At 49.3% G+C, this 16627-nt stretch overlaps 1 protein-coding gene across 6 annotated transcripts in view; it reads right to left on the bottom strand.

Moving 5' to 3' along the window:
- Positions 1-6067: 6067 nt before the first annotated feature.
- The window catches only part of TMEM259 (transmembrane protein 259), a 45454-nt gene continuing 34894 nt past the window's right edge, over positions 6068-16627 (bottom strand). For all 6 annotated transcript variants that reach the window (XM_084825536.1, XM_084825537.1, XM_084825535.1 and 3 more), the window contains 5 exons: positions 16138-16195; positions 13736-13819; positions 13284-13416; positions 11410-11509; positions 6068-10012 (listed from right to left, as the gene is read on the bottom strand). In XM_084825536.1, the coding sequence (XP_084681662.1) occupies positions 9263-10012; positions 11410-11509; positions 13284-13416; positions 13736-13819; positions 16138-16195 (1125 nt within the window). In that variant the 3' untranslated portion in view covers positions 6068-9262. The remainder of the gene's footprint in view (positions 10013-11409; positions 11510-13283; positions 13417-13735; positions 13820-16137; positions 16196-16627) is intronic.

The following is a 16627-nucleotide window of genomic DNA, read 5'->3' as shown; positions in this document are numbered from 1 at the left end:
TGGTCGTCAGGAATGGATTGCTCTGGGTTGTTTTGAGAACCGTCCAATCCCTTCCTGTTTTAATGCAGCACTTGGGATGGTCAACACAAGAAGTTCTTAACCAATAATTGAGTATATCGAGAGCCAGTGGGTGCACTCTGTTTGTCCACTCCCTGTCCCTCCTTAATGTTTACTACAGACTCATTCTGAGAGTTGCCTCTTGCCAGAATGAATCGCATGATTTTAACCTTAGAAACCATCGGCCCTTTCAGCAATAAGACATTTTGGGGCCTTAACTCTCGTAAGTGGGAAGGCAGCAGTCTATCAGGGAACTTGCAGTAGGAAAGCAGCTGCTGTCGTCTCCCGCAAGCCTGGTTGGTTTGTTTGATTTCAAAACAAGCAGTCAAGATCTTATTTAGCAGCTCAGGATTAGCACAGTTTTAGCTTTGTTCAAGCAGCTCTGGTTTAGCATGGTTCAGTTTAACAGGCCAGGGTGTGAAGCAGCTTTTCATGGAGCTCTGCTTTTGATTCTAGCAGCTCAGGTTTAGCAATGATTGCTTCAGCAGAGCTGGGCTTTGTTTCAGCAGCTCAGGTTCCGGAAAGCTTTTTCAGAATGAGATTGCAGGGGCACTGCAGTCTTACAAACTGCTTTGCTGGGGCAAAACTGGCTCTCCAAAAAAGTGTTGCTTTGGTTATCAACAGTATCTTTTGCAGTGAAATACATATGCAATTCTGGTTTCCCACAGAATACAATGCTTCCGTTTGAGGGTGGGAAAACTGAACTGGTGAGGAAGACCGGGTCTTAATCAGCTGTACAGGTTCATTAATTATCCTTTAAAAAGTCTTTTAAAAATCTATTTTCCCCTGCTTATCTTCACAACAATTGGGTTTAGCTAAGTAACAGGTGAATTTATAGGTAAGCAAAAAAAGCAGGACTGAGCCCACGAATAACAAGGCAAAATGCCAACAGCTCTGCAAAAGTAATTTATTATAGAAACATCAATGCCTTACCAAAAATCCAGCTGTCAAATGTTAATATAATCCCTGCCAGTTTTTGGAGCTCATTATACGTCCTGCTTCAGTAGAAGAATATTTGATAGATAAAAAACTGTGTTTTCTCTCTGCTGAGTCGGAAGCTTTTGTGCTGATCCTCGGGATAGAGGATGCACAGAACTTAGGGCATGATTATAAGCAAGATGCGGAAAGGTGGGAAGAAAGACTTGAATGCAAAGCCCAAAAACAATATCTCAAAAAGACACATGCGTTTTGCAAAAAGCCACAAATTTAACTGCATCGATTCTGTGATTTATATAGAGGTTGGGCATACTGATGAGCTTTGTTCAGCTTTCCCTTGACCTGGTGCCTTCCAGATGTTTTTGACTACAGCATCTGTCAACGCCTGCCAGCATGGCCACTGGCCAGGGATGATGGGAGTTGCAGCCCCAAACATCTGGAGGGCATGGGGTTGTCTCCCTGTGATCTACACCGAGACAAATTGAAGAAGAATCTTGATCGACACTGACTGGCAGCTGCTCTCCATCCGAGAGGGGAGCTACAGGACCCAGCATCCCCAGCCATTGATTCCAGGCCTATCTGCATTCCAACCAGGTGCTCAGCCACTGACCTGTGGCCCGTCCTCCCGTGGTCTGCCCTGGCAAATTAAGAGCCCCATGTCCTGAAATACCCGGCCATGCTCACAGGCTTTGGGACAATTTGGACCGGCTTTTTAAATCTGTTTCTTGGAATGGAGGGGGCCGTCGCTCAGAGGTAACGCACCTGCTTAGTTTGCATGCAGAAAGTTGCAGGTTCGAACCCTGCCGTCTCCAATTAAAAGGACTGACTGGCAAGTGATGGGAAAGAGACCTTTCTCTGGCAAAAGCCTAGAGAGTCAGAAAAGACAATGTTGAACTAGATGGACAAATGGTCTGGCCTGGTATCAGGCAGCTTCCATTTAAATCAGCCTGTTATGTTGAATCATGAGGACTAGAATCTTACTTGACCAGAGGTAAAGCACTTGTTTTGCATGCAGAAGGTCCTAGGTTTAATCAAGAGCATCTCCAGTCTAAACAGGGTCAGGTAGGTGGCGTTGGGTTGCTGCCAGTCTAAATAGTCCGTACTGAGTTAAATGGACCAGTGCTCTGACTCAAAGGAGGCAGCGTCACACAATACCCAAATTATACCAGCTGCGTGAGCCCAATAGAAGATCCAATTTCTGTGTTGGTATTTTTGTAGACATCAATGTGAACAGGTTAGCCGAGATCCAAACTTTGCAGGGGAACTGTAGTCTTACAAACTGCTTTGCTTGGGCAAGATTGGCTCCTGAAAAAGCGTTGCTTTGGTTATCGATAGCATCTTTTGCACTTATCAATAGTACAGGGAATCCTGCTTTCCCACAGAATACAGTGTTTCCATTTGGGGGTGGGAAAGGCGAACCAGGGAGGAAGGCTGGGTCTTCGTTGGCTCTACAAGTTCATTAATTATCCTTTAAACAGTCTTTTTAAGATATTTCCCCCCCTGCTTATCTTCACAATTGGGTGCAGCTAAGTAATGGGTGAAGAAATGTGAATAGGGTAGCTGAGATCCAAAGAACTGCATTACAGGTATCTGAAAGTATAGACAGGGTCGATGTGATCCTAAAATACCCCCCCCCACACACACACACACACATTTTAACCTGGGCCCTGATTAAGGTCACCCACGGCTTGATAAAGAGCCCTCTATTTCAAATAGCAGTTGGCCCATGGCGCCAAAAGCCCCTGTTGAAGTACATTAAACGAGTTCACCAGGTCTTAGGATCCCATCCAGTAGATAGGTAGATGAAAATGACATTGGTAAAGCCATAACACACTCTTCCCCAACCTGATGCCCCATGCTGGCAGGGAATGATGGGAGTGGTAGTCCCACCACCAGAGAACAACAGATTTGAACATAGAAGTATAATGAGCAGAATAAACACAAACATCTGAAAATATGATTTCATTTACTGCATTTCTATACCACCCAACAGCCAACGCTTGCTGGGCACTTTACAAACCTTACAAATCTTAAAAGTACAGCATTAAGTATAAAATCACTTTAGCTACAAACATAAGCAGTGTGGCGCAGTGGCTAGAGTGTTGGACTGGGAGCGAAGAGATCTGCGTTCTGGTCCCCCACTCGGCCATGGAAGGTCGCTGGGTGACTTGGGGCCGGTCACAGACTCTCAGCCCAACCTACCTCACAGGGTTGTTGTGAGGCTAAAATGGAGAGGATAATGTACGGCCGCCTTGGGCTACTTGCAAAAGGAAAAAAGGCGGGATATAAATGCAATAAAATATCAGCAGAGATGTAATTGTATGCATACGCCCCTAAACAATGAAATACAGCATTTTGTAACAATTCAGCAATATAATCATACAAAATTACAGATTGGGGTGTTCAACCTGGCTTGGCCTTTTCCTCAACATGTTTACCCAACATTATGTGTATTGAAATGTTTGGTACTTTGAAGCTGCCGTGTGCCAAATGATTGTATTTGATTTATAGGTATTTGCATTCTGTACAGAACCTTGAACAAACTGCAGAGTCGGGCATTGCTTCAGCGTGGAGCCATTATTTATTTATGTGACTTAAAATAATGTTTTGAAAAAGCTTATTTGAACCAGGAGTGTATGTTACCAGTCTGTCTCCTTGAAACGTGTCTTTTTAATCACTGGCCCTCGATTAATGAGATATTTAATCGTTAAGGGTGCAGGTAGATACAATTACATTCCCATTAATATTTTCAGATTCTTGTGGTTTCCCACTCATTGTACTTCCCAGGAGTTGTAGCCCAAGATATCTGGAGGGGAAGGTTGCCATGATGTAGAACTGTGTAACCACAATGGTTGTACACAGAGTTGTGGTCTTGTTTCAAAAGACCGGTTTATTCTGTTCATTTCAAAACAGAACTAGGTGGATAGATTACGAGAAGGAGAGCAGTTAAAAGTTTTTTTTCTCTTTCAAGAAATCAGAGTTTTTTTTAATTTCTCCTTTGTGTAGGAGTGGGCAGATCGTCAGATGTTTTGGACTTCCAACTCCCAGTAGGGGTGGACGAAAGTCACTTACCTGTCCTCGAAGCTTGTTCGCGGTGTTTAGGGAGGCGCTTTGCTGCTCCCCCCGCGAAGTTCAGGCCGGGGGGGGGGGAGGCTTCCCGCCTCGCCCGGCCGAAATTCAGGCCGGGGAGGAGGCGCCTCGCCTCGCCCGGCTGCGAACTCCAAAGTTTTTTTTTTAAAAAAAAACACGCCCCCATGATAGGCTACGTGACGATTAACGTAGCCTGTCACGGCTAGATCTGCAAAATCAGCCGTGATAGGCTACGTAAATCGTCACGTAGCCTATCACGGGTGACTTTAAAAAAAAAACGCGTACGGCTAATGGCGGCCCCCATAGGGAGCCGCCATTCGCGTTCCTTATTTGGTCGCTGTAGTCTACGTAAATCTTTACAGCGACCAAAGACTACAGCGACCAAATAAGGAACGCGAATGGCGGCTCCCTATGGGGGCCGCCATTAGCCGTACGCGCTTTTTTTTTTAAAGTCACCCGTGATAGGCTACGTGACGATTTACGTAGCCTATCACGGCTGACTTTGCAAATCTAGCCGTGATAGGCTACGTGAATCGTCACGTAGCCTATCACGGGGGCGTTTTTTTTTTTTCTTTTATTGCAATGGTGGCGGCGGCAGCTGGTCGAAAGACCGGCTGCCGCTCCCGCCCCGCACGAACACCCGCCGAACCGCCGGCCGGACCCGCCGCCGGGAGGGACATTCGGCAAAGGTAAGTCCCGTCCCGGGGGGGGCGGGGGGGCGGAGAATTTCTCCCCGAAACTTGTTCGGGGGGCCGAACACGTTGGCGCTCGGCCCCCCAAAGTTTCGGGGAGAAATTCTCCGCCATCCCTAACTCCCAGAAGGTTCTGCCAGCATGGCTAATGGTCAGAAATGCTAGGAGCGGAAGTCCAAAACATGTGGAGACCTACTTTCTACCCCCCCCCCCACTTTCTGGTTCCATTCTAGGAACTCGCAAGCTTTTTTGTATCCCCCACCCCACCCAAAAGAACAAGAAGAGGAACAGCTCTGGATTTCCTGCAAGGAGTTGGACTAGATGCCCTACACAGCCTCTTCCAACTCTTATGATTGTAGGAAAAACAGCTGCAAAAATATGCAGGTTGCCTTAGATTTCAGGGATCTATCTATCTATCTATCTATCTATCTATCTATCTATCTATCTACCCATCCATCCATCCATCCATCCATCCATCCATCCATCCATCCATCCAATTTATTAATCACCCATCTGGCCGGTCACCCAGCCACTCTGGGGGATGTACAACAATAAAAACAGTTTACACAATAAAATTTAACGTTAAAACATCACTTTTCTAAAATTACCCTAGCCCACCCCAAATGCTTGCCTGAACAACCATGTTTTTAAAGCACGGCGGAAGCTCATTAAAGAGGGGGCATGGCGGAGTTCCCTAGGGAGGGAGTTCCACAGAGTGGGGGCCACCACAGAGAAGGCCCTCTCCCTCATCCTCACCAGCCTAGCTGTCCTGGCTGATGGGACAGAGAGAAGGCCATCCGAGGCGGAACTTGTTGAGCAGCCTATCTGGTGTTTCTGGAGGCGCTCCTTGAGATAGGCTGGGCCGAAGCTGTATAGGGTAAAGGTCAAAACCAACACCTTGAATTTGGCCCGGAAAACAACTGGTAGCCAGTGCAGCTCCTTCAGCACTGGAGTGATGTGATCTCGCCGGCGGCTGCCTTTAATCAGGCGAGCCGCCGTGTTCTGCACCAGCTGCAGCTTCCGAACCGTCTTCAAGGGTAACCCCATGTAGAGCGCATTACAGTAGTCTAAACGAGAGGAAACCAGGGCATGTACCACCAATGGGAGCAGATGGTCGGGAAGGTAGGGGCGCAGCTGCCGTATCAGATGGAGTTGGTACAGCGCTGTCCGGCTCACAGCTGACACCTGAGCCTCCATGGACAGCTGGGAATCTAAGATGACCCCCAAGCTGCGGACCTGGTCTTTCAAGGGTAGCCGTACCCCATTCAACACCAGGTCAACATCCCCCAGCCTCCTCTTGTCTCCCACCAAAAGTACCTCGGTCTTGTCAGGATTCAGCTTCAGCTTATTCCTCCCCATCCAGCCACTCACAGTCTCCAGACATTTGGACAGGGATTCTATGGCCAACCCCGGTGAAGATTTGAACGAGAGGCAGAGCTGCGTGTCATCCGCATATTGATGACACTGCACCCCAAACCTCCTGATGATAGCCCCCAGCGGCTTCACATAGATGTTAAATAGCATCGGGGAGACAATGGAACCCTGTGGCACCCCACAAGTGAGCGGCCACAGGTCCGAAACCTCCTCTCCCAGTGCTACCCTCTGGTACCTGCCAGAGTGGGGTGGAGGCTCCCAAGTTCAGGTCAGTCCAAGAATCTTGCAAATATTTTGTAATTTTGAGTAAATATTAAATTTGAATTAGCTCAGGTTGGTAGCACGGACAATTCTCCTAGACCAACCTTCCCTAGCCTGGTACCCTCCAGGTGTTTTGGACTACAATGCCCAGCAATCCTGATGATTGGCCATGCTGGCTTGGGCTGATGGGACTTGTAGTCCAAAGCATCTGGAGGGCACTGGGTGGCCAATGTTAAGAGTGGCACTTTTGAGGAATGCATGGTGGTATGGAGAGAAATGCTAGCAGGGTTGATGAGAATACAGCCTGTGACAGAAAGAGCTGAAGGGGGAACATTTCGTTTTGGGGAGGGAAAGCTAAACAAAATATTTGGTTTCCAGCGGGAGCATAGTTCTCTTGCAAAAGGAGCATTTCCCCCCGGGAACGACTAAATGTCTCTGGCTGACCGTTCTGGATTTTGCACAACTGTCTTAGGCATTCAACACCCGCCCCCCCGCCGCCCTAGGTTATACACTTGACCGTGAGGTAAGGAAAAGGAGCAGAGTAACGCCATTAGATATAGTATTTATTTATTATATATATATATATATACTATATACATACAAACATTTTGTACATTAAATAGAATGAACTCTACTCTTCATTCTTTGTGTGATTTGGTTTGATTCGCTCTCATTCCCACCTACTTCTGCATCCCGTCAACCCCTAACACCCTCACCCTGAAAGCCCAAAGCCTGACTATGTACAAGCAACTTCACAGTTGCCAAGCCCGGGGGGCAGGTAGTGCATGGTCAGGGATCCCACTAATATATTGCACATGAATGGGCTATCACCACCACCATGGGGGGGAGTATTTATTTCCAGCCCACCCACCCACCCACCCCCTCTGCCTCCAAACCAAATATAATCCACCCAGCTATGTTTCTTTAATTTTGAACACAGCAGACCGAGACCGTCGCCATCTACTCGACCGAAAACTAAGGATTTTGGTGCTGCCACTGTGGTCTAATGCAAGCCAGCGCTTAAGCAAGGCTCAAGGCATTCCTGCAACCCAGAGCAATTTCGCACACACGTACACAAGTCCCTCTACAGTATGTCCCGCTGGCTAAGTTAAAATCTCAGAAATTCGCAGCCCGCGTGGAAAGGTTTCCTTCCGGGAATTCAGTGTTCTGGGTCTTCCTCTCAGTGGCTCAACCCCAATGCCAGATCATTCGTCCACACTGCTCGATTTGGCAAGTCTACAAATGCACTCGTGGGCCACAACTTGGGGGGCAAACTATGCCGTCCCACTAAATCCAGTTGCAATGCTGCCTGCTTCCCCCAATCTTGGGTGGGGGAAGGCTCCATCCCAAGCAGTGACTACTGGGGAGCAGTTCCTGGGGGCGGTGTGTGTGGGGGAGCTGTTCGTTCTCTTTATTTCCAAGACTTGAGAGAAGGGCAAATGCGACACATCTAGTGACAAGAAAAAGGTGCTTGGGACTGTGGAATATCCTAAGCCACCATGCAGCATAAACAAAAATCGGGTGGGGGAAAGCATCTGTGCAAGGACAGAAGAAGAGGGCTGGGCAGGTGCTGATCAGATGACTTGGCAACATAACCAGAGGCGGCTCTATATTTGGGATAAATGGGATAGCGCCACCCCCCACTTGTGGCAGAGAGATCCCCCAACAAACAGGTACATTTGCCCCAACGTACAGCTGACAAGGGCCAGGCACTTCCTCACCATTGGTCCCACCAAACCTCAGGGGCATCAGCCACTGCTAAACACAAGGAAAACTGACTTTCAAGCCAGGCTGCTGTGCTCGATCTAGCCTGCCCCATCTTTTTGCTCCCCACTTCCAAGATATTAAGGACTTCCCCATTTCCTAACATTAGCCAACATCAGAGTGAAATCAGAAGCACCATCAGTCTTAGCTTGCAGAACCTGAACTAAGCAGTTTTGTGCCCCCTCCTTCGAAACACCCAACAGGAACACATCTCCAGGTCAGCCAACAACTGCAGAGAGAACCAGTTCTGGCGCTTTGCGATCATTTCCTCGCGGAACCCTTGTTCCACAGCAGGAACTTATGCGCGTGGTGGTGGAAAGGAATCGGAGACCGGCACCCGACCTTCTGTGGACACAACCAGTGGACACAAAAGATTGGCTCAACAAGAGACTAACAACTGCCACTTCTTTCCAAGCGTGTCACATTATTTAATAACCCTCTGTATCTCCATTTTTAAAAAAAACACAATGATTTGTTCCGAAAGAGACTGTTTATATATCTGTGGATGAAGCCCCCATGGCAAAAGCCAGGGAGACTTTTCTAAGCCATCAGAACGAGAGATCCCATGGAACAGTGGCTGCTAATCATCCCACAGCCAGTGCCCATCGAACTGTCTCACTATCCATTCCCCTCAAAGGTCTGTTTCTTTTCACGGTCACCCAGCCTGCCCTGAAAAGGGGTGCATTTAAAGTGGTTTGCCATGATCCCCATTTCTTTCTGGCCTCCCCACTTGCCAACAGAACAAAACCAAACAAAAACGTTCCAGTCAAAATTATGTCAAGATCTCCAGCAGATCTCAAGGGGAGTCCCATGATTTTACGGGGGGAGAAAAGGAGGTGAGGGTTAGGATGCCAAGTGGGGAAAGGGGCAGAAACCGCTATGGCCAGCTGCAAGGGAAGGAACCAGATTTGGGGACAACATCTATTACTGCCAGCCCCTCTTTTCATGTTTTCTTTTCTGGGCAGGTGGAGAGATTATTCTCTCTGCATCTTGCGTCCTTCCTCTCGTTGAAGAGGAATTATGGGTGCGTGTGTGAAAACCAAACAATGAGAACGGAAAGGCATCTAGCCTGCTACGGAGGAGGGAGCTCAGGAGAGGCAGCGGGATTCGGGGTCTGGGGTGGTCGTACTGTGTGGGGACACTGGGCAGGGGTCCACCTCCATGAGTCCTTCTTCAGGTGGCTGACTTAGGGATCTTCTTACAGCAGAGCCTGGTGAACCGGGCCCTGCAACACAGTCTGTGTTTGGTTCGGCTGTGCCTGCTGTGCCCTCAAAGAGCAGGGGGGCAGCTTCATGAGCCAGATGGAGGTGGGCAGCAGCAGGAGATGATGGCAGGCCTGTGGCAGGAACTCCTGTTGTTGACGTGACTGCAATGGTGATAGAGCCCATGGGAGCCTCTGTGTGGTCACTGCTAACCAGGATCTGGGTCATCACGCTCGAAGGGGCTGCTGCGTCCTGCAAGTTCTCACCACCCATGGCTTCTGAAGCGACACCCGGGTCCAAAAAGGAGCTGCTGAGGTTGGACAGGAAGGAGGCTTCCGTGATCACGGCAGCCGTCTCTGCCACCCAGTTCAAGTTGCTCCCCAGGGAGGTAGTGGTGGTGGCAATGGTGGTTGCGTGGCCCTCCCCGGGAGCCAGGGGACTGACCCCTTCCCCAGCAGGGCCTGTGTCCAGGTGGGGCCGTAGGTCGGCAGGGGCAACGGTCGTGTTGTTGTTGAGGTTGTCCTGGAGGGTGGTCTGGGCCCCCACCTGCTGGTTCTGGAGCAGCATCTCTTGGATCCGGATCTGCTGGAGGATGGCTGGCAGTTCGTAGTGGTGGAAGAAGTAGATCATCGAATGCTGCAAGGGAGGTGGGGAGGGGTACAAGAGTGGGGAGAAGGGGGTTGATGTTAAGATGCAAGGTATGAATCAGGGCTGTTCACACGCTTGCGTTCCCACCCCAAGCTAAATCTTAAAAAAAAAAAAAAAGATTGCCATCCACATAACACAGATTTTGTGCTGAGGAAAGCAGAATCCTGTGGCCTGCATAAATTATTCTGCCAGTTTGGCCCATTTTTATTCTGCAATTCCTCCCCCAAGGTGGGGCTGTTAGTTAGTTAGTTATTTTATTTTTTGCATTTATATCCCGCCTTTTTTCCTCTTGCAAGGAACCCAAGGCGGCTGACATTATCCTCCTCCTCCTCTCCGTTGTATCCTCACAACAACAACAACCCTGTGAGGTGGGTTGGGCTGAGAGTCTGTGACTGGCCCAAAGTCACCCAGTGAGCTTCCATGGCCGAGTGGGGTCTAGAACCCGGATCTCCCGGCTCCCAGTCCGTCACGCTTGCCACTACACTACACTGGCTCTCATTTTTCAACCCATGCAGCATGCTTCCCACCCCAGTGAGCTAGCAAGCCCACTTTCCCCTAATTTCCGTGGCTGGCTGCTTTCCTGGTACCAACTGGTCCGGGTTGTCTCCTGGGATGAAAGCAGCTCGGCCAACAGGAGCCGCAGGTGCCCCCGCCAACTGTGACAGTCAAGACAGCTGAGTCAATTGCTGTCAGAGGCATCTCTCACCACCACCAAACCTCTTTTGCGTAACACAACATGGATTCTGCGCTATATATTTTGCTTTTACTAGCCAGGAGTTTGACAAGGGCATTTAAAGTCTGTCTCCCCCGACTGCTGAGAATCTTAAGACTGCTCCCTTGGTGGCTTTTGAGATTAAGTGAACATGGTCCTCACACCTTCGAGCCTAAGGGCTAGAAACTTGGCAGGTGTTCTTTTCCTTTCTGTCTGTTTTCTCAGGAAAGCTCAGGAGTGAGCAACCTGGTAGACTCCAGATGTTTTGGACTACAATCCCTGACCATTGGCAGGCTGAGGCTGGTGAGAATTGTAGTCCAAAGCATCTAGAAGGCACCAGGGTGCTTATCCCTGCATATAGCTAATTCCACATTCTTCAAGTCTACTGTGCTCTATCTAGCAGGATTGTGGCCCTGCACAGAGCCATGATGGCCGCCTCCTCGCTTTTTAAAAATCTTTTTTATTATAAAATTTCAACAGAAGAAATAAAAAAATAAAAAATGAGGCTACACAGATTTGAATGAGTGTGTGTGTGTGTGTATAGACATATATGAAAGAAAATACAGGTTTCTAAGAACCATACATAAACCTCAACAAAAGCAGCCCAAATCTTCTCCTCCACTTTGACAGCAGTCCCTGCCCCTGGACAGATGTGGCAGAACCAGCAGCCCACCTGTATGAAAAGCCACGAGGTGACCAGCGCCAGGCTGCTGTACTGTCCATTGAAGCGGTAATGGTAGGCATAAAAAGCAAAATGGTACAAGTAGAAGAACCTGAAGAGAAACAGGAAAAGGTTGTTTTTAATAAAACACCCACGCACACCCACAGAGTACTGATAAAATCCAGTTTGCTCTCCACCCCCCCTCACCACCATTTCCTGCTTCCAAGATGCAAGGCTACCCCCCAGCCCCGATTTCCAACCAGCAGCAGGTCTACGGTGGAACAAGTGAGCAGGGAGCAGTGGAGTTCATGGGAGAGGACGCGGGGCAGGCATTTCCCTGCAGCTACACACAGCTAATTTCCTCCAGGAGAAAATTGTTAAAACCAGGAGACAAGCTGGCAATGGGAACAATGTAGGTGGGCTGCAAAGGGACTGGCTACAGGCCTAGCCAGAAAGAGGAGTGCCAAATTGCAAAACCAGATGCAAAGCAGTAACAGTTGGCGTGGTGTAGTGTTAAGAGTGTTGGACTGGGACTCAGGAGATCCGGGTTTTGGTCCCCACTCTGCCGTGAAGCTCACTGGGCGACTTTGGGCCAGTCACCGATTCTCAGACTAACCTGCCTCCCAGAGCTGTGAGGATAAAATGGAGGAGGAATAGGATCATGTATGCCGCCTTGGAGGAAAAGGCGGAATAATGATGATGATGGCTGCACTCATAGAAGCATAGCTTCCAAATCCAGTTCCCCTCTAGTCAGCACTGGTTAGGCCTCATCTGGAGTTCTGTGTCTAGTTCTGGGCACCGCACTTGAAGAAGGATGCAGACAAGCTGGAGAGGGTTGAGAGGAGGGCAACAAAGATGATCAGGGGACTGGAAACAAAGCCCTACGAGGAGAGACTGGAAGAACTGGGCGTGTTTAGCCTTGAGAAGACTGAGGGGAGACAGGATAGTGCTGTTCAAGTACTTGAAAGGTTGTCACAGAGAGGAGGGCCAGGATCTCCTCTCGATCATCCCAGAGTGCAGGACACGGAATAATGGGCTCAAGTGACAGGAAGCCAGATTCCGGCTGAACATCAGGAAAAACATCCCGACTGTCAGAGCAATGCGACAATGGAACCAATGACCTAGGGAGGCGGTGGGCTCTCCCACACTGGAGGCGTTCAAGACGAGGCCGGACAGCCATCTGTCAGGGATGCTCTGACTTGGATTCCTGCATTGAGCAGGGGGTTGGACTCGATGGTCTTGTAGGCCCCCTCCAACCCTACTATTCTATGATTCTGTGATTCTATGAATATAAATGTAATATATAAATAAAATAACCCCATGGAAAGGAGGAAGATCATGGAAGGGGAGGAAGGCAGCATATAAATGTAATGAACAAATAAGCAGGCTGTTGACTCGAGAATGCCATGCTGGAGGCATTCAAGATGAGGCTGGACAGCTACCTGTCAGGGATGCTTTGATGTGGATTCCAGCACTGAGCAGGGGAATGGACTTGATGTTCTTGTAGGCCCCTTCCAGCCCTACTATTCTATGAGAACACAAGTCCTGCTACGTGCGACACTGGGAGGCAGAAACCCGACTGGGACTGCTAAGCCAAAGCGATGCGGGGCAGGAAAGATTGCTTCCCAAAGCCTGAAATACACTATTTCAAGAAGCACGATTGGGAAAGTCCCCCTTTCTCTGCTGGAGCCCTCAGAGCACCATTTGGAAGCAGACCAGGTTTCCCCAGCCTGGACCTACAACTCCCATCCTCTCCAGCCAGTATGACCAATGCGATGGGAGTCGAACTGCAATGCATCTGAAGGGCACCGAAGGCCAACCGTGGCAGGCCTGGGCAAGACGGACTCTGGTTCCGCTCAGCCCACGGTGGCTTCATGTCTCCACACCTCAGCCAGTGTCTCTTGCTGGTGTTGGTGTGGCAGCAGATGGCGTCATACTGGTCGGCCAGCCACACGATGAGGATGATATAGAAGGCTGTGGTGGTGTCGTTGAAGAACTCGGACATGATCGCCTCCATGCCTGGCGGGGAGAAGGGAGGAGAGAGAACACGTCAACAAGCACCGCTGGCTGGGGGATGATGGGGGCTGCAGCTCACTGGAGGGCATCAGGCTGGGGAAGTGTGGATTTGCGGCTCCGATTGGGATTTGACTCCTTGGAGCTGGAGATGTTTTGAGAATTAAATACATCGCCAGAGGGAAAGGGCCAGTGACCGGGGCACCCCCTGTCCACAGCACCATGGGCCTCCAAATGGGCCATTGTCCCCTCTCCCCACACCAACCCAAGTCTCCTCGTCCTCGGAGGCTGAGGGTGTCCAGGGGGGCCGAGTCTGCCTCCTTACCTACGAGAGCCAAGATGACCGTCAGCAAAGGAGCTGCAGGGAAGGCAATCGTCATGTTCATCTCCAGCATCTGCAGCAGGTCCACTGGAAAGGGAGAAGGTGGCAAAGCTGAAGAGGACGGAAGCTCTCAAGTTCATCCTCCCAAAGTTAAAAAAAGTCCCAGACAGCAGAGCTGGGAAAGAGCGTGGAGAGTCATTGCTTACTGGAATAGGCAACTTTGGGTTAGAATTGGCTACCTGGTGCTCTCTGGATGTTGCGGACTCCAACTCCCATTTGCCCAGGGGTCAGGGATTGTGGGAGCTGAAGTCCACATCTGGAGGGCACCAGGTTGCCTGTCCCATATTCACAGGGTGCTAAGAATGATGTGGACACCATCCAACGAACAGGATTTACTAAGTGGGGCCACCTTTAGCAGGGTGATCTTCCTCTCATTCTTTTAATTTTTTGGCTGAGAATGACCTAAGGAAGGCAAAGACAGAACTGCATGTCCACACTGCACCCACTTCATGCTAATGTTCCCATTTTTCATATGCAGTTCTGTCTTTGCCTTCCTTAGGTCAGTCTTTTTTCATGTCTTCTTATATGCAGGGCCCCACAAATAGAGGATATTTTGGGAGGGCATTTTAATAAAACCCCTTATGCCTCCAGACCTTGCCCTTGTCATAGTGGCAAAGTAGAGGACCTGCCCCATTACCTGTTTTATTGCCCTATCTTTCCCCAAATTCGTTCCAAGTATTTAGATCCATTTTTTGAGTAAAAGTTCATCTGGTCTGATTCAGAGAATAAAATTTTTGTTATCATCATATTATACAGAGGTTATTTATTGATTTACATGTTCTTCTGTGAATTGTACACCAGTGCTAGGAAAAATTTTTCTTGTACCTTCATAGGGAGGAAAGTCTGACAGAACTTTGGCTGAACAAATGCGTAAAGTCCTTGCAGATATGGACTGTTACGTAACCAGGCAAGTAGCTTTATCTGCTGTGGCTGCTAAAAAGATTAGAGCAAAAGTTCTAATAACTGTCTCTGTAAGCTGGGCACACAGTGAACTGATTTGATTGGCTTGTTCCATCTTTTTTTGTGACTGGTGAAATTGTAAGTAGCTATGATTATACGCAATAAAACTGACTTATAAGGCAGCTTCCTAAGTCAGGAAGGGCCGAGAGCTTAGCGGTAGGACACAGGCTCTGCAGGTCAAAAGTCCCAGCTTAACAAATGAACAACAACAAAAAATGGATCTCGGGCAGCAAAAGATCCCTGCCTCAAGGGTTGGGGAGCAACTGTCATTCAGTGCACACAAAACTGATTAATGGATAAGCTGCCTTGAGCTGAGGAGCCATAGGTCAATGGCACGGCACCTACTCCCGTGTTCGATTCCCCACTGTTTCCTGGTTAAAAGGAACTCCAGAAGTAACACTGAGGAAGAAAGTCAGCCAAAGGCTTTTGAGAGCTACCGACAGCCAAGGGGATACCAGACCAGGGCAGATGGTTCGGCAGCCTCTCTCGGTACAGGCCAGTGTTGCGCATCCCTACAGATCAGGGATGGGGAACGTGTGGCCCACACAGTGTCGCTGGGCTTCAGCTCCCCTCACCCCTGGGTGTGCTGGTGAGGGCTGATGGAAGCTGAAGTCCAACAACATCCAGAAGGACGTCGTTCCCCATCTATGCTAGCTTTTGCCTCTAGAAAGCTCCAGCCCGAGCTACTGTCTCGTAGCTGGATACCGAGAGGGTCTTGTTCGCTCAAAAAAAGGTGAGGAGATGGAGGAATACCCAACCAGCCAAAAATTGGTTTCAAGGTATACTGCTCCAGACTGCGCACTGAAAAAAATTCCTTGCACACATAAAGCTAGAGTATCAGGAAAACTGCTAGGTTAGAATATGCCTGGTTTCCTACACACGAGGAGCACAATTCCGTTCCCTGCAGTCTTTAAACGGCATCATGCAGGAACATTTTTACCTCCTGTCGTCTGGGTGCACTAGGCCAGCTTTCACCAACCTGGCACCTTCCAGATGTGTTGGGACTACAACTCCCAGAATCCCCCAGGCACCAAGGCTGGCTGCAGGGTGCTGGGAGTTGTAGCCCGACACTTCTGGAGGGCACCAGGTGGGCTAAGGCTGAACTAGGCCATTGAAGAGACAGAAAGTATCAGCCAACTGCTGAGAGTTGAACAGTGGATCCCTCTTGGGACTGACTCACTCCACAATCCAGGGCTGCAGGACTCGGTCAAAACCTCTATCCAGGGTCAGGAAGAGGGAGCTTGCCATTTTAGGGCCTTGGGCAGTAGCACCTGCCTGATGCCCAGCATTCTGGGCTCTCAATTCCCTCAAGCCCAAGTTCATTCTGACCCCCTCTGAAGGGCACGTGGATGGCAGAAACGCCAGCCAGGTCTGTGAGTGCTTACCAATAAAAACAAAGATCTGGTGATGTGAATAGCGCAACAACATGGAGACGGACAGGGTCTGAAACGAGAAAGGCAGGTAAGTGTTACAATCCCAACAGCATGTCTGCCCCCACCCCCGATGTAGGAAAATGTCCCCCAACATTATGATAGCTGAGAACCATCCATTCTTTGTCCTGCCCTGAAGCCGCAGTTTGTTCAAGCCCCCCAAACGTTTGCTTTCAGAATGTTCAAGAGGAGGAATTACCCACCCTCAGGGGAGCTTCCCTCCCCCATCCTCATTTCCCCATGCAAGTCATCATTCTGGATATGCCCTCGCAAAACAGAGGATGTCTCCATGAAGAGACATGCCCAAGAGACAACAAAGAACCCACACACATGCTTGGCGATATGTTCCTGAGGAAACTCAATCCTGCCAACAGGATGAATGTGAAGATTTAGGCTGGTAAGTAACCACTCACCTATGGAGAGCAAGAAATGGCCTCCACGTGAC

This window comes from Heloderma suspectum, chromosome Z (genome assembly GCF_057233095.1).
Source record: "Heloderma suspectum isolate Gila_16-S chromosome Z, 16-S_ref, whole genome shotgun sequence".
Classification (NCBI taxonomy): Eukaryota; Metazoa; Chordata; class Lepidosauria; order Squamata; family Helodermatidae; genus Heloderma; species Heloderma suspectum.
This window is presented reverse-complemented; position numbering and strand designations above follow the sequence as displayed.